Below are 22,858 nucleotides of genomic sequence, written 5' to 3'. Positions count from 1 at the left end.
TACTACTACTACTTTATTACTTATACCTCACCCATCTGGCCAGGCCTCCCCACCCACTCTAGGCAGCTGCCAACAGAATATTAAAAACACGATAGAACATCAAACATTAAAAACTTCCCTAAACAGGGCTGCCTGGAAAGTCAGATAGTTGTTTATTTCCTTGACATCTGATGGGAGGGTGTTCCACAGGGTGGGTGCCACCACCGAGAAGGCCCTCTGTCTGGTTCCCTGTAACCTCACTTATTGCAGTGAGGGAACCAACAGAAGGTCCTCGGAGCTGAATGATGGGGTTGGAAGTACTCCTTCAGGTATACCAGACTGAGGCCGTTTAGGGCTTTAAAGGTCAGCAGCAAGACTTTGAATTGTGCTTGGAAATGTACTGGGAACCAATGTAGGTCTTTCAGGACCAGTGTTATATAGCCCCGGCGTACACTCCCAGTCACCAGTCTAGATGCCGCATCCTGGATTAATTGCAGTTTCTGGGTCACCTTCAAAGGTAGCCCCACGTAGAGCGCATTGTAGTAGTTCAAGCGGGAGATAGAGCATGCACCACTCTGGCGAGACAGTCTACGGGTTTTCCAGATATGAACTTATGAAAACCCAGAAGCCAGTTTTAAAAGAAGCAGTATTGGGGGTGGGGGAGCTCTGTACATTTCTGCTGATATGATGATGTTTAAACATGTACCATATTTTTCCGTCTATAAGATGACCCCATGTATAAGATGACCCCTATTTTTTTGAGCCCAAAATTAAGAACTAAACATTTTAAACATTCCGTATAAGACGACCCCCAATTTTAAACTTAAAAAAATTTGGGGGAAAACATAATCTTATACACAGAAAAATACGGTAATTTGTTTGCGTCTGATCCCTTCCCCCTCCCCAAACCTCTCTCAGGCACTTGAAAAGTACCTGGAACAGTGCAATGGGCAAATTGATGGCATTGTCACACTGGTGCGAGGAACGTTATCAAAGCAGAATCGAGTAACTCTCGGAGCACTCGTCGTGCTCGATGTTCATGCTCGGGATGTTCTGGCAAGTCTAGTAAGCAAACATGTCAATGACGAGACCGACTTCGAATGGCTGAGCCAGCTTAGGTACTACTGGGAGGTAAGTGAAGTCCTTAAATCACGTTAGGAGATGATTTCTGTTTGCAGTTTCCCTGTTTGGGCTAACTTGCTGACACAGAGTGATTAATGCACAAATACGAGAATTTTTTTGCTGGCGATAAAAGATATCTCTCGCCTGTCATCCTATAGACTGAGAGTTAAGAGGTCTAATACGTATACATATATGGTTTGTAATTAAAATTATTTTCCCCAATCACCTTGCACACCTTTTGAATTTGCAATAGGTGCACATATAAAACTTATTCAGTCAAAGGCCACATTGCTTTAGAAGTCCAGATTTTATATTACTATTTTTGAAAGGGGAAGAAAAAGGAGTAGTGTATATACTTTTGAACTGAGTGGCCTTAATCTGATTTTGTCAGAATTGTAGTGTTTTGAGCCTGCATTAATTTCCTCAGCCAACGGCCAAGCAGATTTGAACTGGCTAAAAGCTAGCAGGACACGTATATAAGATATCCCATTTATTAGCACATGGTGCCCTATAACTGCGACTATCTTACTATAGTAATCGTATTGGGTGGAATGCAATGTCCCGCTTTCCCTCTGTACAACCTGCTAGATCAAGCGATTTCCCCAATCTCCCCCCTCGTGAGCTACATTGGAGCCGATGAACTAGAAAGAAACTGTGGTCTGTATGTGATTTCTCCACCGTCCCCCTGCTTATTCCATGCATTTCATGGTTGTTGTTTTCCGCATAGGAGGGGCATCTACAAACAAAGATGATCAATGCCGGTTTGCGGTATGGATACGAATATCTCGGCAATACCCCTAGGCTGGTTATTACCCCATTAACAGATAGATGCTACAGGTAAAAAACCGTTTGGGTAATATTTATTTATTCACTTACGTTTATTAATCTGCCGTTTTTCGGCCCTGGGCAGTTGAGAACAAAAATACCAACATACAGGTGAAACTCGGAAAATTAGAATATCGTGGAAAAGTTCATTTATTTCAGTAATTCAACTTAAAAGGTGAAACTAATATATGAGATAGACTCATGACATGCAAAGCGAGATATCTCAAGCCTTTATTTGTTATAATTGTGATGTTCATGGCGTACAGCTGATGAAAACCCCAAATTAACAATCTCAGAAAATTGGAATATTAAATGAAAGCAGCAAAACAAGGACTGCAAATAGAGCAATATTGGACCTCTGAAAAGTAGAAGCATGCACATGTACTCAGTACTTGGTTTGGTCCCCTTTTGCATCAATGACTGCCTCAATGCGGCTGTAGTAGTGTACATGGATAAGTTTCTATACAGTTTTTGGTAGTTCTGTCCCCAAGTCTTTCAGGATTTTATATGTCAGTGTAGCCTTCTACACCCAAGCTTGAATTGTGAATGGAAGTGTATACGCAACCAGTCCAGCTTCTTCCGGATTGGTGTTATATGATGCCAACTGGCTGTGCCACTCAACAGTGAGTCCAGGGTGGCCTCACTCAGAATGCCTTAGAGTAACTCAAACAGGAAGCTTACCAGAGCACAGATCAACGTGGCAAAGCTTTCTCTGCACTGGCCCAGGGTATATTTTGGCAAAATAGACATATATTCTGGCATAAATGTTTAGGACCTGATATAAAAACCAAAAATAATGTGTGGTTTTTCGGACCAAAGCTCACAATTTGAAAAAGGACTTCTACAAAACAAAGAAAAACTTTTATCTAAAATGCACAATCTGTTATTAGATTGGGAAACAAAAGATGAGCTTGACAAAGCCTCTTAGCAATAGATATAGGATATAACATAGATTTCAATCTTTCAGGGAAACTTTGGAAGAACAATCTGAAGTTGACAGCATGTTATTCTTTGAAGGGAAAGACCAGAGTCCTTTTTGGGTGGATAATTCAGATGTCAAAAAAGCCTATTAATGTATGCCACTACTGTGGCCTGTGTTTTGTTGGACCCAAAATGGAAAACGAGCGAGGTCCCAATTAAAGAAGAACGGCAACTTAAAACTGATGGAATATGTGCAGCTTGCCAACCTAACGTATAAAATAAGAAAATTGTCCAGTAGCGCCTTAGTTGGTCTCTAAGGTACTACTGGACAAGTTTTTTGTTTTTGTTTTTTACTGCATCAGACCAACACGGCTACCTACCTGAATATAAAATAAGACAACAAGAAGAACATTTAAAGAAGATTGGAAAATATTTATTGAATATATGGGGGGAAACTGTGTACACTTGAAAACGTTGGCAGCATTAAGATAAATTCAACAGTGTAAACAAGTTTTGATGGATGTAATAATGGAAAACTTAATGGTTTAGTTTATGTAAAATATGAAGGGATTTATGATATGCAAACTGAACCATGGAAAGAGAAGAAGGGAAGTCCTTGACATTTTAAGGTTGTTTAATGTCAAATACTAATTCTACAAATTCTAATACAAATTCTAATAGTAAGATAGAAAACCTAATAAAAATTATACACACAAAAAATAAAATAAAAACCAGAAATAATGTGACAGACATTTCCGTAACTTGTGCCTTTTTTTAAAAAAAATCCTCCTCCCTCTAATTTCAGAACTCTATTTGGTGCCCTCCACCTTCACCTTGGCGGTGCCCCTGAAGGCCCTGCAGGAACTGGCAAAACCGAGACGACAAAGGACTTGGCAAAGGCTGTCGCCAAGCAATGTGTGGTTTTCAATTGCTCTGATGGACTGGATTACCTCGCCCTGGGGAAATTCTTTAAGGTGCAAATGAATATCGGCAAACATTTAGAATTAAGAACCAAAGCATTTTAATGGCAACGACAGACATGCTCTCGTAGGAAGCATGGGTTCTTTGTACAAATACCGGTATTTGTGTTTGAACAAGTTCTAAAGAGTCGGACGAGAATGAATGAAACACCTACTGCTTTCTTCCCAAGGGAGTTCCTCATTATTTTTTAAACTGAAAATCGATATGTACTGGACCTGAACCATGAATTTTTTAAATTTATTTTTTGTCCCTCTCTAGGGTTTGCTTTCCTGCGGAGCCTGGGCCTGCTTCGATGAATTCAACAGAATTGACTTGGAAGTACTTTCTGTTGTGGCTCAGCAAATTCTTACTATCCAGAGAGGTGCTCTTTTTTTGTTTCGTTATCTCTGCCGCGTTAAGATAAAACCCGTTCCAGCTGCAATTAAAATGATGCCTCTTTCTCTCTGTCCGTAGGCATCAACTCTGGCTGTGACTTGCTGGTGTTTGAAGGCACTGAGCTGAAACTTAACCCCACATGTGCCGTCTTCATAACTATGAATCCTGGCTATGCTGGGCGATCAGAACTTCCAGACAACCTCAAGGTACCCAGTAGCAGTAGCACGAGCTCACTAGGTTCCAAGAAAACAGCCTTCCAGAATAGACTTGTGGTATGAATGCATCAGGTACAACATACATCACATAATTTTGGACGGCCCTCTCTTCGACACTCTTCAGAGAGACCCACTGGCAACTCCTTTGAACCTTAATTATCTACTTGGAAAGAATTGTAATGCGATATCTGCTGAGGGATGGTATTCCTGAAACTACTGAGATGGTCTCAGTATATTTATCCGAGATCTTTAAAGTCAAATTTAAAACTACTTAATTTTACTTAATGTTGGTTATTGTGGCTTTTGGGATGAGGGTGGCGCTGTGGGTTAAACCACAGAGCCTAGGACTTGCCGATCAGAAGGTCGGCGGTTCAAATCCCCGCGATGGGGTGAGCTCCCGTTGTTCGGTCCCTGCTCCTGCCAACCTAGCAGTTCGAAAGCACGTCAAAGTGCAAGTAGATAAATAGGTACCGCTTTGGTGGAAAGGTAAACGGTGTTTCCATGTGCTGTTCTGGTTTGCCAGAAGCAGCTTAGTCATGCTGGCCACATGACCCGGAAGCTGTACGCCGACTCCCTTGGCGAATAAAGCGAGATGAGTGCCGCAACCCTAGAGTTGGCCATGACTGGACCTAACGGTCAGGGGTCCCTTTACCTTTACTATTGTGGCTTTTAAGTGTTTAGTATGTCTGGATTGGGATGCGGGTGGCGCTGTGGGTTAAACCACAGAGCCTAGGACTTGCCAATCAGAAGGTCAGCGGTTTGAATCTGGACCCTTTACCTTTAATGTCTGGATTACCAATATTTTATGGATGGTATTTAATGATTTTATTGTCTAATTATGTCAATAAAGGCTGAATGAATGAGTAAGCCCCAGCTAACATTGAGGGACAGGCTTCTGTAGGCGCCCCTTTTGCCCTTTTCAAATTGTTTCATGAAAGAACAATAGAATTGTAGACTTGGAAGGGATCCCGAGGATCATCTTGTCAAACCCACTGCAATGCAGGAATCTCAACGCGCAGTTCCCTATCCAATTTGAAACCATACCAGAGCCTGCTTAGCTTTGCAAATGTGCTAGCAGTTTTATTGCTGCGCCACTAGGAGGTAACTCATTCACAATGTGAAGAATAAAAGTGTTATCACTGAGTGAGCAGAGGGAAGTCAGTTGCAGTGGTGGTGATGAAGCTGTATCCCAGTAAACAGGTGCTGGCCGAAGTTGTACCAGCTAGAGGGAAGGACAACAGCTGCTACTGTCGCTGCCACATAGGGGCATCCTGCAATTGCTATCTCAGAGCTTTGTGTGGTCCCTTTGATCCTTTCTTAGGTTCTTCTTCTGGACTTCTAAATGGTTGTTCCCAACACACTAACCTTCCTCTGTATGCACATGCCCGGAAGAGGCATATTGTTTCCGAGGACTGTGGCCTTTGCTGTGCCGGATTTATGTATAAGCTAAACAAGCTATAGCTTGCGGCCCCACTCTCTTGGGGCCCCCCCAAAAAAAATTAAAGGAAAAAACTGGATATACGTCTCTAAAATATAAATAAAATGGCTTTAGATACCTATTAAGTCAATAAAGGGGCAGCGGGTGGCGCTGTGGTCTAAACCGCTGAGCCTCTCAGGCTTGCCGATCAGAAGGTCGGCGGTTCGAATCCCTGCGACAGGGTGAGCTCCTGTTGCTCTGTCCCAGCTCCTGCCAACCTAGCAGTTCGAAAGCACACTAGTGCAAGTAGATAATTAGGTACCGCTCCGGCGGGAAGGTAAACAGCGTTTCCGTGTGCTGCTCTGGTTTGCCAGAAGCGGCTTAGTCATGCTGGCCACATGACCTGGAAAAACTGTCTGCGGACAAACACCGGCTCCCTCAACCTGTAAAACGAGATCAGCGCCGCAACCCCAGAGTCATCTGCGACTGGACTTAACTGTCAGGGGTCCTTTACCTTTTTAGGTCCATAAATTACCATATAGCATATATTCAACACACAAAAACAGTGACAATTTGTTGTTGACAAAGGACAGCTGGACATATAAAGGGCCCTTTCAGTAGCTTAGGGCCTCATCAAAGGCTGCCTGTTTGGGGTTTTTTTTGGGGGGGGAATGAATGGGAAAGCAAGGCAAATGACAGAACAAATAACAGAAAATGATTCATATACTCCTTTAAACCCATCATATACTCCAAAAATAATAATCATAGGATATATGCCAGTGTGGTGCCCTCCAGGTATTTGAAAGCTTTCAGGATTCCCCCCCCCCAGTTTTATTTAGTATCCTTTATTTTGGGGGACTGTTTGGACAGTAGCTGTCTTTACCAATCTGGGGAACGGTTTGCATACTGATAATGAAATTTAGCTCTGCGGTTAATCTGCCTGTCAATCCTTGCTTAATAGGCCCTGTTTCGAACCGTGGCAATGATGGTACCTGATTACGCCATGATTGCTGAAATTGTCCTGTACTCCTGTGGGTTTGTTACCGCTCGGCCTCTGTCGGTGAAAATTGTAGCTACCTATCGCCTGTGTTCGGAGCAGTTGTCTTCCCAGCACCACTATGATTACGGAATGAGAGCCGTGAAGTCGGTGCTCACAGCAGCTGGAAATCTGAAGGTGGGAAACATGTGCCCCTTTTTCATGGTCTTGATTTAGAATCACTAGAAGCAAAATCTGTGCTTCTTACTTGAGCTGAATTGAGTATAGGGTCTTCTGTGTGTATATGCTGCCACTGTTGCCCTGGGGGCCCACAATTTTTTTTGTGGGGGGGCTCAGCTCCCACAAAGTGGGGCTCTGATGCAACTTCTAGTTTTGTACCGGAAGTCAGGTTGGACGTGACGTCCTTCTTTGGTGCTTCATTCCTGATTTGCATTTACAGTGGTACCTTGGTTCTTGAACTTAATCCGTTCCGGGAGTCCATTCGACTCCCGAAACTGTTTGAAAACCAAGGTGCGGCTTCCGATTGGTTGCAGGAGTTTTCTGCACTCAAGTGGAAGCCGTGTCGGATGTTCAACTTAAAAAAAAAGTTCACAAACTGGAACACTTACTTCTGGGTTTGCAGTGTTTTGTTCTGATTTGTTTGACAATTAAGCCATTCAAGAACCAAGGTACCACTGTATTTATTTGGGAGGTTTATAAACCACTTAAGCAAACAGCTCTCTGAGCAGTGTACAATAATCTAAGCACTGCACAATTAAACCAGAGTTCTCTGTTATATCTTAATCATGGAAGTCTAGTGCAAGATAAGCTGAGGAGCCAGAATAATGACCCAGGAACAGATCCTGGAGGTGACTAAATATTGGACCAAAGTTTATCTAAACCTGGCCAGTGACTACTGATGTACATTTATTAGAACAATATGGGTTCTGCAACAGATTGCTGCTAAGATCATTGCAGATTCACTTGTTTTCTCAATGAAAGCATGTTTATTTTTGATCCAGTTTGCCCATATCCTACCATGCAAGAAATCAGCAGGAGTTTTAATCCAAAACTCATAGTAGCATTTCCCACTAGACCTTTAGATGTGAACTTTGTCTGGCAGCATAATAAGATCAGAGTTTTGTGTTATAAAGCTGCTCTGAAAGTTTAAATTGTTCACATCTGTCTGGAACCTGTCAGTTCCCCTAAAAACTGCAAATCGGGCACAGGTAGAGGAAACAGTGATAATGTGTAAAACGTTGACATACATTTTATTTTATGTTATAGGTAAATTTGAAACGAAAATTTTGACTCTCAAATTAACTGTGTCCCTTTTTTGCAGCTGAAGTATCCAGATGAAAATGAAGAAATTTTGCTGCTTAGATCCATTATAGATGTAAATTTGCCTAAGTTTTTATCCCACGATCTACCACTTTTTGACGTAAGGGTCTTTGATTACATTATTCAAGATCAAGAGATAAGCGATACATACCAAAACCTATACATGGATGAGATTTATGAGCGTATTGCAACCTGAAGCTATAGACAAATCTAGAAACATAGGAAAACACCTCATAAGCAAGTCAGATCATTGATCCATCCAGCACATGATTTTCTACAATGACTGACATCGGTTCTCCAGGTTTTATTATGCTTATTGATTTTTAGGTATTTATATGCCGCTTAACATTCAGAATTTCTAAGCGGTGTAGAAATTGAGACAGGTCTCCCAGTCCTAGCTGTAGTTGCTGGAGATTGGACCATCTACATGCAGAATTTATTCTCTACCTCTTTCCTCCAAATCTACAAGCACTATAGATTTCAGTAGGTGCAAAGAACAATACAGTTATTCCAATAATAATAATAATTAAAAAATGAAATAAATCCCCCAAAGCTGACAAGATAGCTGGTATAACTCCAGCTTTGGGAATGGGAACATCACACATGCAAGTGTCATCAGCTGTTTTCAGGCATCATGATTCTGTTCCATCTGCATACAAAAGCCCAGGATGCAGCTCTGAAGTAAACGTTTTTGCTACAGTGGGGAAAATGTGGATGTTGACCACAAAAGCCATGAGCCCAAACATTCATGAATGGTAAGGTAAAGGTAAAGTGACCCCTGACCATTAGGTCCAGTCGTGGCCGACTCTGGGGTTGCGGCGCTCATCTCGCTTTATTGGCCGAGGGAGCCGGCATACAGCTTCCGGGTCATGTGGCCAGCATGACTAAGCCGCTTCTGGCGAACCAGAGCAGCGCACGGAAATGCCGTTTACCTTCCCGCTGGAGCGGTACCTATTTATCTACTTGCACTTTGACGTGCTTTCAAACTGCTAGGTTGATGGAGAAGAAGACTGCAAGGCCATGTGCACTGACCCTGCTCCCATTGCCAATCTGCCTCTGCCTCCCACGATATCCACGGGTTGGCAAGACTGCTGCCGTAGGGCTTGCCAAACACATTTACTCACTTCCTGTGAACTGGTTGTGTGTGTGCAGGGTGAGGGTCAAGCCTAGACATGTTTGGCAGGCTTACTCATGTGTGTGTGGACATCATGTGGACAGGCCTGGCAGAGTTGTGGCTGCCACCCGGTTCTCATTGCATTGAGTAAATAACACTTTACTGGGACTCTTGACTGACAGCTATGTTTTATCTTCTATGGCGATCACTTGCAGTTGAGTAAGATTGTCTCCCATGAACACGGTCTTAACAATGAGTCTGTAAGTGACTGTGGAAGCCAATTCTGGATCCACACATCCTTCCACAGTGTAAACAAGGTTTCCGGGTGGGAGTTGATCACGGTGAGGGTTTGCCAAGTGTGCCTTCCTCTTAGTGCGTTTCTCCCTTTCGTCCTGAGTTTGAGCATCTTCAAAACCCATGACACCTTTGGTAAAGACTGTTCTCGAATTGGAGCGCTCGCAGGTGCCAGTGTTTCCCAGTTGTCAGTGTTTATACTACATTTTGTTAGATTTGCCTTGAGAGAGTCTTTGAACCTCTTACGTTGAACAATGGCATTATGCTTTCCATTTTAAAGTTCTGAATAGATTAGTTGCTTTGGGGAGACGATAATCAGGCATCTACACAACATGACCAGTCCAACAAAGTTAATGTTGAAGAATCATCACTTTGACACTGGTGATCTTTGCTTCTTCCAGTACACTGGCATTAGTTCACCTGTCTTCCCAGGTGATGTGTAAAATTTTTCGGAGACACTGTTTTATAGAACGTAAAACAGAGACACTATGTTTTATAGAAATGTGATCGCATTGCTAGTTTAAAGGGCCTTTTTTGGGGACAGGAGATAATTCAGAGAAGACCCAGAGACTGCTTGCTGTAGTCATGGTTAAAATACCTTGTAATTCATTTTTGACAGGGCATCACTTCAGATTTGTTTCCTGGTGTGAAGTTGCCAAAACCAGATTACAATGACATCCTGGAAGCCATCAAGATAAACTGCGAAGAAATGAATTTACAGATGACGCCGTTCTTTTCCGAGAAAATTTTGCAGATCTTTGAAATGATGATTGTGCGGCATGGTTTCATGATCGTCGGAGAGCCCTTTGGTGGAAAGACATCTGCGTATCGGGTTTTGGCAGCTGCTTTGGGGGACCTGTGTGAAAAAGTAAACAAATGTTTCCAGAAGGCATTGTGTCCTAAAAACAGCAAAGTGACATATTGTGTCACCTTGTCAACTTTTTCTCACATCCGGCCTGATCTTTCATTTCCCTCAGAAAATATGTCTTGCCTGTCCATAAGGTAAAGGGACCCTTGACCATTAGGTCCAGTCGTGACCGACTCTGGGGTTGCGGCGCTCATCTCGCTTTATTGGCCAAGGGAGCCGGCGTACAGCTTCCGGGTCATGTGGCCAGCATGACTAAGCTGCTTCTGGCGAATTAGAGCAGCGCATGGAAACGCCGTTTACCTTCCCACCAGAGCGGTACCTATTTATCTACTTGCACTTTGACGTGCTTTCGAACTGCTAGGTTGGCAGGAGCGGGGACCGAACAACGGGAGCTCACCCCGTTGCGGGGATTCGAACCGCCGACCTTCTGATCGGCAAGTCCTAGGCTCTGTGGTTTAACCCACAGCGCCACCCGCATCCCTTTGTCGGTCCATACTCTGCTGCTAATGGCATTCGCCTAAGCAGCTAGAATGATAGGATGCTGCAAGGAATGAAAAGAGATGCTCATAACAGCAAGCGCCTCTCGTTCATTACATGCGAGAAGGCCTATACCTTGAGCACTTGATATTTTCTCCCCTCCCAGCAAGTCCTCCTCCCACTGCTCCCATTTCTGGCAGGAGAAAGGGGAGGCTGTGAAGGGGATGGCACTGTGGCAGGACTTGACACTTCTTGGCAAAGTACAGTGGTACCTCGGTTTTCAAACGTAATCTGTTCCGGAAGACCGTTCGAGTTCCAAAACGTTTGAAAACCGAGGCACAAAGGGCAGCCTGCAAATTTAATACAGAGAATTTAGAAAAATAAGATATACCCTCAGTGGAAGCCGTTCGACTTCTGAGGTGTGTTTGAAAACTGAAGCATTTACTTCTGGGTTTTTGGCGTTTGAAAATCGAAACGTTCGTCAATGGAGACGTTAAAAAACTGAGGTACTGTTTTCTGGCCAAGAAGAACATCACATGCATGTTGGAGGCAGGATCGTAATCCCCTCCATTTGCTATGTTGCCATGAATGGCCAAACCATCCATCTGTATAGGGCAAATATGTGTGTGTGTAGGTGCGTCTATCTGGATATATTGAAAGATAACATGTAGATTCACATACAGTAGATATAAATGTAGGTATGGATAAGAGAGATGTGTATTGATGAATTAAATGCACCACTGATTTATCAAATGCAATTCCCTATGTGTACTCAGGGGCTGATGGAGGAAAATAAAGTTCAGATCACTGTTATCAACCCCAAAGCTATAACTATGGGGCAACTGTACGGACAATTCGATCCCGTCTCCCACGAGTGGTCAGATGGCATTCTGGCCGTGAGCTTTAGGGCCTTTGCCTCTTCAGCTGTAAGTATTCGACAAGATTAAAATATTTCAGCATATACATAGTTTTAAAGCATAGGTTAGATGGCCATCTGTCATGGATGCTTTAGCTGAGATTCCTGCATTGCGGGGGTTGGACTAGATGACCCTTGGGTCCCTTTTGATTTTATGTAAACAATGTCTAGAATAAAAGGAGGAGCCAAACTGTGCTCTGAAGGCATAAAAGACCCTGGTCCTGTGTGGGGTTTGTGCCGCTTCAGTGGTCATATGGTAGGGAAGGGTTAGAATTGTCACCAACTGAAGGCATCATAATTGACAAATTCAGCACCAAGGGCCTTCTGGTGGTTCCCTCCCTGCTAGAAGTGAGGTTTCAGGGAACCAGGCAGAGGGCCTTCTCGGTAGTGGTGCCTGCCCTGTGGAAAGCCCTCCCACCAGATTTCAAGGAAATAAACAACTTTCTGACTTTTAGAAAACATCTGAAGGCAGCCCTGTTTAGGGACGTTTTTAATGACTGATGTTTTATCGTGTTTTTAATATTCTGTTGGGAGCCGCCCAGAGTGGCTGGGGAGGCCCGGCCAGATGGGCGGGGTATAAGTAATAAATTATTATAAATTATTATTATTACAGTCATACCTTGGGTTACAGACGCTTCGGGTTGTGCGATTTTGAGTTGCGCACCACGCCGAACCCGGAAATACCAGAACGGGTTACTTCTGGGTTTTGGCTCTTGTGCAGAAGCGCTAAATCGCGCTTTGCGCATGCACAGAAGCGCCAAACCGTGACCCGCGCATGTGCAGACGCAGCGCTGTGGGTTGCGGACACTGCGGGTTGCGAACGTGGAACATGGATCACGTTCACAACCTGAGCATCCACTGTATTATTATTATTGATTATTGGTTACACTTGTCTGCATTTAAATAAAATAGTTCTTCGTTTTTCGATGCTGATATGTGCTGCAGCACATTCTCTCCTGTGTGAGGGAAACAGAAGAAGACCTCTTCTAAGGAGGTCTTTTTGCTCACCTTACCAATTCTTAACATTATTTGTACTAAAACTTTGTTCCCTCCCCCCAGACACCTGACAGGAAGTGGCTTATTTTTGATGGGCCTGTGGATGCCGTGTGGATTGAGAATATGAATACCGTGCTGGATGATAACAAGAAACTGTGTCTGATGAGTGGTGAGATCATTCAGATGTCGCAACAGATGAGCCTTATTTTTGAACCAATGGACCTGGAAGTTGCTTCTCCTGCTACTGTAAGTTGGCGCATTCGGAAGGTTGCTTTTCGATGACATTAGGGTTGTGACCATCCCACAGCAGCGGAAAAAAAATACCGTATTTTTCGCTCTATAGGACGCACTGGACCATAGGACGCACCTTGTTTTAGAGGGGGAGAACAAGAAAAAAAATTCTCCCCCTCTCTGCTCAGCACCCCTTCAGCGAAGCGGCAGGAGAAATGGAGCCCCTTCCATTTCTCCTCTCGCTTGGCTGAAGGGGCACTGTGCAGCTCTCCCTCTCTGCTGAAGCCAGCAAGACTCTCCTGGCTTCAGCAAAAGGAACCTGAACCCTGTGGAACGCAGCAGGAACTCACACTGCGCTCCGAAGGCTTCAGGTGGCTATCCCTGAAGCCTGGAGAGCGAGAGGGGTTGGTGCGCACCGACCCCTCTCGCTTTCCAGGCTTCAGCGAAAGCAACGCGAAGCCAAGGAGCATGGAGGGAGCACTCCCTCTGTGCTTCGGAGGCTTCGCATTGCTATAGCTGAAGCCAAGGAGCCTGCATTCGCTCCATAGGACGCACACACATTTCCCCTTAATTTTTGGAGGAGAAAAAGTGCGTCCTATAGAGCGAAAAATACAGTAACTTTCTCATTTCTTTACTTCCTGATCTGCACTGGCAAATTTACCTGCAATAAAAACAGTAAAACACTAAAAATAAAATAAAAGCATACTGAAACATTTAAGGACAATTATTATTTTTATATCATTTTTATTCAATATCCAAAAATATTCCAAAATATTTATCGGCATATACAATTCTTTTTCCAGCACAAAATTCTTGACTTCCCACCCCTCCGTTTCTGGTGTTTGTTTTTTGCCCCTTTTTGCCTTAGCAGTTTTATAACCCTTTTTTTTTAATCTAAACCCTGTTATTGTTAGATCTTTCAGTAACCCACTGCTTATATTTCAGATCTTGCCTGCGACTTCATATATTGGTAATAAATTGATAGATAATCCACGAGTGGTCTCCATTCCTTCTTAAACACTTTGTCATTATGTCCTATTAGTTTGGCAGTTGATTTCACCATTTCAGAATAATCCGTCAGTTTCATAGGCCATTCCTCCTTTGTTGGAATTTATTCTTCTTTCAATTTATGTGCATATAAAGTTCTAGCTGCTGTTGTCGCATAAATAAATTCGTCAGCTTTTTCAAGACACCTGTCCCCCTTATTCCTAGCAAAAAAGGCTTCAGGTTTTTTAAAAAAGGAATTATCAGTTTAAACATCCTTTTCAATTCATTATGTATCATTTCCCGAAACCCCTTTGCCTTTTCACAGGACAATTTAATAACAATTATATCTAAAATGTTAGAAATAAATAAACCACAACGAAACACAATAACAAATGGAAAAAGAGATGTAACCAAATCTTGTACAGTGGTACCTTGGTTCTCCACCTTAATCCGTTCCGGAAGTCTGTTCCAAAACCAAAGCGTTCCAAAACCAAGGCGCACTTTCCCATAGGAAGTAATGCAAAATGGATTAATCCGTTCCAGACTTTTGAAAACAACCCCTAAAACCGCAGTTTAACATGGATTTTCCTATCTAATGAGACAATTGATCCATAAAATGAAAGCAATAATCAATGTACTGAAGTCACACAGTCAGCCAATCAGTAGCTGAACTGGGTTCCACACAGTCACAAAAACAAAACAAAAAAGAGCTGCAAAAACAAAAATGCAAAATAAATAGCAAAAACAGACAGACCTTAGTGTAACACTCAAATCGGAAGCATAACACTTAAAACAGAGCATGTTTGGCTTCCGAAAAAGGTTCGCAAACCGGAACACTTACTTCTGGATTTGCAGTGTTTGGGTTCCAAGTTGTTTGAGAACCAAGGTACCACTGTATTTGGAAAAGCCTGCTGAAACAGAAAGGTTTTCAGCAGGTGTGTAAAACAGTAAACAGCAGGTGCCTGCCTAATGTCATTAAGCAGGGAGCTCCAAACCACAGGTGCTGCTGCCATGCTAAAATAATAACTCCTCACAAATGCATAAGGAATACTGTGTGGGACCTGTAAGTGCAAGTTTCTCAGATCAAAGAGGAACCTATGGGGTAAGTAAACCGGTCCCAAGCTGTTAAGGGCTGCATATATCAATAGGAACATGTTGAACTTGGCCTGGCAGCAAACTGGCAGCTTGTGCAGGTCTTTGATAACTAACACAATCATTATCCAATTAGTCTGCCAAAAGCAAACTTTCTCGTTGCATTGTTTTAAAAATAACAATTCCTAAATGCTTTTTCGTGGAAGTTAATGTCCTTGAAATCAATGGGACGTTTCTGAGCGAATGTGTTTGGAATCTGCATGCCAAGTTCTTGTTAGATTTCATTCTTTTAAGTAGTTTCTACCCCAGTCCCCTGTCCATTTTGATTTCCACTTTTGGAAAGATATATTTTTGTTTGTTGCAATGCCGGTCTTCCTATAAACTGTCGTTTGATTTTTTGATTTATTTTTAAAGTTGGTATCTACAACCATGATTTTGTATAATGGATTAGTGAAAAATGAATGAAGCCTTTTCTTAATTGCAGTTTTTTAATAGAAAATTATTTTTGTTTTCAGGCGTCGGCTCCCTCTCCCTCTCCTTCTTTCTTTAATAAAGGAAGTTTAAAAAATGAAAGCTATGATTTACACACACACACAAACTAGAACTTGTGTCACTGCTACTGGTTAGATCTGAAATTGTTGGCATGTAATACGTCAACTTGTGATTTATATAATTGTTGACAATCATTTTGTTCTGTTAGACCTAGACTATCCGAGCCAGCTTCCACAAGTTTAATGAAGATGTAAGCATTCCGTTAGGTTGGGTTATCTATAGCCTTAAGATATGTAAAGGTATCCTCCTTTTGCAGGTTTCCAGATGTGGCATGGTCTATATGGAGCCACAAATGCTAGGTTGGAGACCCGTGATGCTATCCTGGCTACATCTGATGCCTCCCACCGTCACACCTCTACATAAAGAGTTTATAACAGGCTTGTTTGACAGGATAGTCCCGCTTTCTGTTGAGTTTATTAGAAAGTGTACAAAGGTGAGCTAAGCATGGATTTAATGAAATGGAAATTGCCTTCCTGGAGTGTGTCAGTACAGAAGCATGAATGCTTTAATTATGGTCACAAGAACTCCCCCTCCCCCTTCAAAATTTGGATATTTAGGTGTGGAACCAAGGGAGGGAGGGAATTGTTTGGTGCATTCTTTGCAGCGGGCTGAGACAGGACTCGTCCTGTGGTTCCCCCCTTGCCACTCTCTTTTCCCAGGAAAATCCTGCTCCTTGGTGCTAAATCGGAGCAAACGTCAATCTGGAGAAAACCTGAATTGCCCTTTGTTCTGTCTGACCATTAAAGAGCAGTTTTCCCTGGGGGAAAGCAGCGGAACAAGAGGAAGGGTGGGCAGGCCCTCAATTCCGTGTTCCTGAACTTGCTTTGTAGACTGGAACACAACTCCCAGTCAGATTGTACATTGCATAGGATTTCACGACACAGTGCACAAAAATAAGTACCGTATTTTTTGCTCTATAAGACTCACTTTTTCCCTCCTAAAAAGTAAGGGGAAATGTGTGTGCGTCTTATGGAGTGAATGCAGGCTGTGCAGCTATCCCAGAAGCCAGAACAGCAAGAGGGATTGCTGCTTTCACTGCGCAGCGATCCCTCTTGCTGTTCTGGCTTCTGGGATTCAGAATATTTTTTTGCTTGTTTTCCTCCTCCAAAAACTAGGTGAGTCTTATGGTCTGGTGCGTCTTATAGAGCGAAAAATACAGTATTTTGTTTAAAGGATGCATGCATAAGTGTGCACTTTACGATAAAAGCGTGCATTCTGGGGAAAGTTTTCAGCTTCAGTCCCATCTTAATCAATTGTTCTTACTTCTGAGTAGATATGTGTAAAGTTGCAGTCCCTATTCTTGTGTTGGCATTCACAGTCAACATTTCAGTGGCATTAGACTGGTCTTTAGTTCAGTCAGTTCGGTTGCTGGCATTGCAGCTATTATTATTATCACTCCTATTTCTTACCCTATGCAATAAGAGAAAAATCTAAAGAAATGGGACTGAGGATAACAAATTGCTTGCATTTCTTTATTTTATTTTTGTTTGGAGGTTATTTTTTTATTTTGTCTTAAGGATAACACAGGGCTTTGTTTTTTGATCTCTTGTGCCCACAATGCTTAGAGTTAGGTAAAGGTAAAGGGACCCCTGACCATTAGGTCCAGTTGTAGCCGACTCTGGGGTTGTGGCGCTCATCTCGCTTTATTGGCCGAGGGAGCCGATGTACAGCTTCCGGGTCATGTGGCCAGCATGACTAAGCCGCTTCTTGCAAACCAGAGCAGCGCACGGAAACGCTGTTTACCTTCCCGCTGGAGCGGTACCTATTTATCTACTTGCACTTTGACGTGCTTTCAAACTGCTAGGTTGGCAGGAGCAGGGACCGAGCAACGGGAGCTCACCCCGTCGCGGGGATTCGAACTGCCGACCTTCTGATCGGCAAGTCCTAGGCTCTGTGGTTTAACCCACAGCGCCACCCGCATCCCTTAATGCTTAGAGTTAGGCGTTGTTTGATTTTTGATGGTAAGGCTGATGGAACAGGCTCATTTTAAATTAAGTTCATGTACTATGGAGAACATGCCTTTGCTCCTCCTAGGAACTGTCTCCTACATCAGATACCAACTTGGTTCGATCGTTGATGAATCTAATGGACTGCCTCATGGATGAGTTTCAAAACGAAGCGAAACTTAAGACTGTTACGGACCGTGAAATATTTTCTTGGCTTGAGGTGGGCAGGATCTTGTTAATGCATTGAATCAGAGATTTGGTTTGAGTTAACCTCTAATTATCAAATTAGAGTGTTGGTGCAAACCTGATGCATTACAATTGATGGATTGGTAACATACTTAGATCACTTAGGGGTGCATTACAGTGGCTTGTAGTCAATGGATAAAGGGGCTAGGTTAATCCCCTAAAATTTCCCCTGGCACCTCCTTCCCCAAAGCCCAGGAAGCTTCTGCCCGGCTTAGGGCAAGAGGTGCGATTCTCTGACTGGTCCAAGAACCCTCTCACCACCTTCCCAAAGCCCTCCCCGCTTTGGGAAGTGTTACCAAACCGTGGTAACTTGGTTCTTTTGAAATCAGCCTTCTTTATGGTCCAGCTCTCACTTCCATTCATAACTACTGGGAAAACCACAGCTTTAACTATACGGACCTTTGTCGGCAAGGTGATGTCTCTGCTTTTTAAGATGCTGCCTAGGTTTGTCATCGCTTTTCTCCCAAGAAGCAGGCATCTTTTAATTTTGTGACTGCTGTCACCATCTGCAGTGATCATGGAACCCAAGAAAGTAAAATCTCTCACTGCCTCCATTTCTTCCCCTTCTATTTGCCAGGAGGTGATGGGACCAGTGGCCACGATCTTAGTTTTTTTGATGTTGAGCTTCAGACCATATTTTGTGCGCTCCTCTTTCACCCTCATTAAGAGGTATAATAATAATAATAATAATAATAATAATAATAATAATAATAATAATATCATTATTTATACTCCACCCATCTGGCTGGATTTCCCCAGTCACTCTGGGCGGCTTACAGCATATATAAAACATAATAAAATATCAAACATTAAAAAACTTCCCGATACAGGGCTGCCTTCGGATGTCTTCTAAAAGTTATGTAGTTCTTTATCTCCATGACATCTGAAGGGAGGGTGTTCTACAGGGCAGGCGCCACTACCAAGAAAGCCCTCTGCCTGGTTCCCTGTAACTTCACTTCCCGCACTGAGGGAACCAACAGAAGACCCTCGGAGGAGGATCTCAGTGTCTGAACGATGGGGGTGGAGATGCTCCTTCAGGTATACTGGGCTGAGGCCATTTTCAATCCTGCACTTTAGTAAATTTTTTTATCATTTTAGGCTGTGCTTCTTTGCTCTCTTGTTTATTGTAATAAGCCCCATTGGAGCCATGGAGTAGGCCCCATTGGACACAGTGGGCCTTACATCTGAGTAAACATGCATAGGGTTTCATTGTTAATTAATTAATACACCTTCCCCCCTTCCTTTTGCACTAGAGCATTTTTGTGTTTTCTCTCACCTGGTCTGTCGGAGCCAGCTGTAAGGAGAGCGACCGGCTGAAATTTGACAAGATCGTGCGGGAATTGCTGGAAGGGCCAATGAGTGACGAAACGAGAGAGAAATATAAATTGCTGAGTGGTCTTGAGCACATGCGCGCAAAAATACTGACTGTCCCCTATCCAGAAGATGGAACAATTTATGAGTACCGCTTTGTCAAAGATGTGAGTGTGTTTGTTTTCAATAGAGGTTTTTCCTGGAGTTTAATTGGTAAATTCATTTCCAGTATCACCTCTACGTTAGATCAGTATTCTTGGTTGAATTATGGAACACTCCTTTCAGATGCGGGTGGCGCTGTGGGTTAAACCACAGAGCCTAGGACTTGCCGATCAGAAGGTTGGCGGTTCGAATCTCTGCGACCGAGTGAGCTCCCGTTGCTCGGTCCCTGCTCCTGCCAACCTAGCAGTTTGAAAGCACGTCAAAGTGCAAGTAGATAAATAGGTACCGCTCCGGTGGGAAGGTAAACGGCGTTTCCGTGCGCTGCTCTGGTTCCCCAGAAGCAGCTTAGTCATGCTGGCCACATGACCCGGAAGCTGTACGCCGGCTCCCTTGGCCAATAAAGCGAGATGAGCACCACAACCCCAGAGTCTGTCATGACTGGACCTAATGGTCAGGGGTCCCTTTACTTTACCTTTCAGACAGTAGTTAATGATAGCTGGCATTTTTCAGTCCACCCCAATATGACAAAAAGCAAAATAAATGCCCAGTTTCATATTTATATTCAGAACAATGTATGGACCTTTAATGATGGGCGTGGTTTAGCTTTCCATGATAAATTGATCTGTAATCCAATCTCGAGATGTACATACTTCCACTGAAGCTAGCTGCCTGTTTGGGAGGGAAGAGGGCCTGAATCTTTCTCTTCCCGCCCCAGCCACTCAAAGAAAGAGTGGCAGAAATTCAGGTGTGTTTCCCCACGTGGCTGATGGGTGATCAGCCCTGACCATGTGTGGTCCTAAGTTCTTGATTCAGAGATGCAGAAGCACACAGTTGAGCACAAAGCAGTTCCTGATACAGCAAGGGATGTGGCACGATCTCACTAGCGCAGGGTGAAATGTGTCCATGAGATCTTTCTCCTATTCTTTCTGATTGTGTTATGTTTTGAAACAGGGTGCAGGAAGGTGGGAGCCTTGGGTAGAGGCACTTGAGACGGCTCCGCCTATACCGAAAGACATGCTGTTCAACGAAATAATTGTCCCCACTCTGGACACCATCCGATACTTTTCGTTAATGGAAATGCTGACAACACATCAAAAGCCGTTCATATTTGTCGGGCCAACAGGAACTGGCAAGAGCGTATATATCATAGTAAGTATGTCTTGAAATGTACGTTGCACTTTTTGTCTCTGCAAGGAGAATCCCCACTGTTTGGGAATTGATGAAAACTGGCCCCTGTGCTTCTTACCACCAAACTTTATCCTCGTTCTCGAGATTGGGCGTGGCTTTCTCTCATTCCCTCTAACCTTAGCAGAGTAAGGAGACAATGTCAGTGGTAGCTGCAGAAGACGTTTTGAGCAGGCATCCTAACTGTTCCATTCCTCAGCTTTGATGCTTATTCCTTTACTTGGAGCTCAAAAATTCTGGGTGCAGAAAAATGAAGGGGAGCCAATTGTAGGGGATCTGCCTTGCCCACAGCAGATCCCAGGGGCATTCCCTGGCATCTCCAAGTAGGACTGGGAGATAACGGTGCCTGAAATCCATGGAGAACCACTGCTGGTCAGTGTACTGAGAAAGATGCCCCAATGGTCTGACTCTGTGCATAGCAGCTTCCTGTGTTAATGATCTCAGGCAGGTAAGCAAGCATGCCTCAATAAGAATTAATGACCTTCCAGCAGTTTTATGGTACTTTTATTTACAAAACACATCCAGAGCACGGCTTCTAGCCTGCACTCCTCGAAGGAGTTGGTCAGTCTGAATCTCCACCCCTCTCACAAGCAGGAAGGACGCCAGATTCTGATCTTGTCCTGTCTGTGAGAACGGGGGCTGAGAAGTTGGACTGCCCCCTCGTACTTCCACTAGACTCGCGCTCTGTCATCTGCCTCTCTGCTGGTTGCCTAGCAACCCTCTGACTGCCTCCTAACTCTCCCCCTTCTTGAGAGCTATTGTGTCTTTGACTTCTTTGTGAAGGAGGGTCGAGCTCCCCCTTCCTGGCTCTGTCAGCCAGCTTTCATCTGCAGAGTTGGCCTCTCTCTCACTTGTCTCAATTTCTGAGTCTGACTCTTCCCCTGCGCTTGGTTGAGCCACGTCCCTGACACCTGTGTCCCTATGAAAAATAAAATGGCCCAAAGACTTGCAGTCTAATCAGAGGCAATACAGATTAGGGAGGGAAGGTGAGGAAACAAAAGAAGGGAAAACTGGGGTGAAAAGATGTGCCTTAAGGAGGAGTCTGGTGGACAAGGAGTGGTGGTGATAAGAAGCTGCAAGGGAAAGGAGACTTGGGTTGTTGTGAAGATTGGGAATACCCTTAGGTTTAACTTGAAAGTATCAAAATGCATATTCGGTTTGCTCTTTACTTTGGATCAAAATTCCTTTGCCTGAATGTCAAAAGAGGTCTCTTCATGGTATTATGAGTTATCTTGAGAAATATAAATATTAGCACATCTGTTAAGTGGTTGTTTTGGCATACTATAAAGCCACTTTGAGTTCCCCTCCATTACCCACATAAGTGACCAAAATTATGAACTCCTTATTTGGAAGAACAATTGATATAATCTCAGTCAAAAAGCCTATAAAAAACCCCTCAGTGTTTGTCTTCCTGTAAGTTATTTCTCTTTGTGTGCCTTCCTTCCCTGTAAATGAATTTTTATTAATGCAATTAATTCTTGCATTAATGTTATGCATAATTAGATTTGCTCTTCGGCGAAAATTTGCAAGTGGCCTCCCACAGTCATTTTGCTGATTCTGATACTTAGAAATTTATTCTGGTTAACACGGAGTAACTAAACTGGAAAATTATTTTTGCAATAAAGGGCTGTAATTGGCTTTTATTTAATTACTCTTTAACGCGACTTTGATTTATTGCACTGATAAAATATTAGTAATGTGGGACCCAAAGTTAAGAGAAGGCAACAAAGCAATGCTGATGTGTTTAGCTGGAGAATGATCTCTCTCTCTCTCTCTCTCTGTGTGTGTGTGTGTGTGTGTGTGTGATTTAGAAAAATGATGGGTGAAAGTGTACTAAATGCTTAAGCCAGGTCTTGAGAAGCCCACCTCTTATGTCTGGATTCTGTTCAGGGTTAGCATACCAGCTGCACTGGGTAGTTAGAAACAGTCCAAGTTTGGCCAAAGGGCCTGAAGCATGACTTAGCCACCCTCCCTTTCTCTAAGAAATGTGTGTACATGCACTGGCAGGTATAAAGCCAAGGCTGGAATCAGCATTTGACAGTTGTGAGGTTTTATCATCCTGGTGGATGTTACATCGTATAAGTTAAAGGAGCCCTGGACGGTTAAGTCCAGTCGAATTTGACTATGGGGTGTGGCACCCATCTCAGGCCAAGGGAGCTGCCGTTTGTCCGCAGTTATCTGGGTCATGTGGCCAGCATGACTAAACTGGTGCAACAGGACACCGTGACGAGTGCCAGAGCACACGGAAACTCCATTTAGCTTCCCACCGCAGTGGTGCCTATTTATCTACTTGTGCTGGCGTGCTTTCAAACTGCTAGGTTGGCAGGAG

General features: G+C 43.4%; 1 protein-coding gene and 1 long non-coding RNA gene across 2 annotated transcripts in view; one reads left to right on the top strand and one right to left on the bottom strand.

Moving 5' to 3' along the window:
* The window catches only part of DNAH7 (dynein axonemal heavy chain 7), a 149,559-nt gene that overhangs the window by 53,749 nt on the left and 72,952 nt on the right, over positions 1-22,858 (top strand). The window contains exons 22-35 of the mRNA XM_083625443.1: positions 898-1,110; positions 1,829-1,938; positions 3,653-3,821; positions 4,087-4,189; positions 4,282-4,409; positions 6,797-7,009; positions 8,154-8,252; positions 10,180-10,428; positions 11,682-11,831; positions 12,881-13,063; positions 15,936-16,112; positions 17,714-17,845; positions 19,125-19,349; positions 20,296-20,493. Coding sequence (XP_083481569.1) covers positions 898-1,110; positions 1,829-1,938; positions 3,653-3,821; positions 4,087-4,189; positions 4,282-4,409; positions 6,797-7,009; positions 8,154-8,252; positions 10,180-10,428; positions 11,682-11,831; positions 12,881-13,063; positions 15,936-16,112; positions 17,714-17,845; positions 19,125-19,349; positions 20,296-20,493 — 2,349 coding nt within the window. The remainder of the gene's footprint in view (positions 1-897; positions 1,111-1,828; positions 1,939-3,652; positions 3,822-4,086; positions 4,190-4,281; positions 4,410-6,796; positions 7,010-8,153; positions 8,253-10,179; positions 10,429-11,681; positions 11,832-12,880; positions 13,064-15,935; positions 16,113-17,713; positions 17,846-19,124; positions 19,350-20,295; positions 20,494-22,858) is intronic.
* LOC310743423 overlaps positions 1-22,858 on the bottom strand; it is a 126,992-nt gene that overhangs the window by 93,281 nt on the left and 10,853 nt on the right. The gene's annotated exons all lie outside the window — the stretch shown is intronic.

This window comes from Podarcis filfolensis (genome assembly GCF_964270895.1).
Source record: "Podarcis filfolensis genome assembly, chromosome: 1".
NCBI classification, from domain to species: domain Eukaryota; kingdom Metazoa; phylum Chordata; class Lepidosauria; order Squamata; family Lacertidae; genus Podarcis; species Podarcis filfolensis.
The sequence above is the reverse complement of the archived record's forward strand: the minus strand, read 5'-3'. Positions and strand labels throughout refer to the sequence as shown.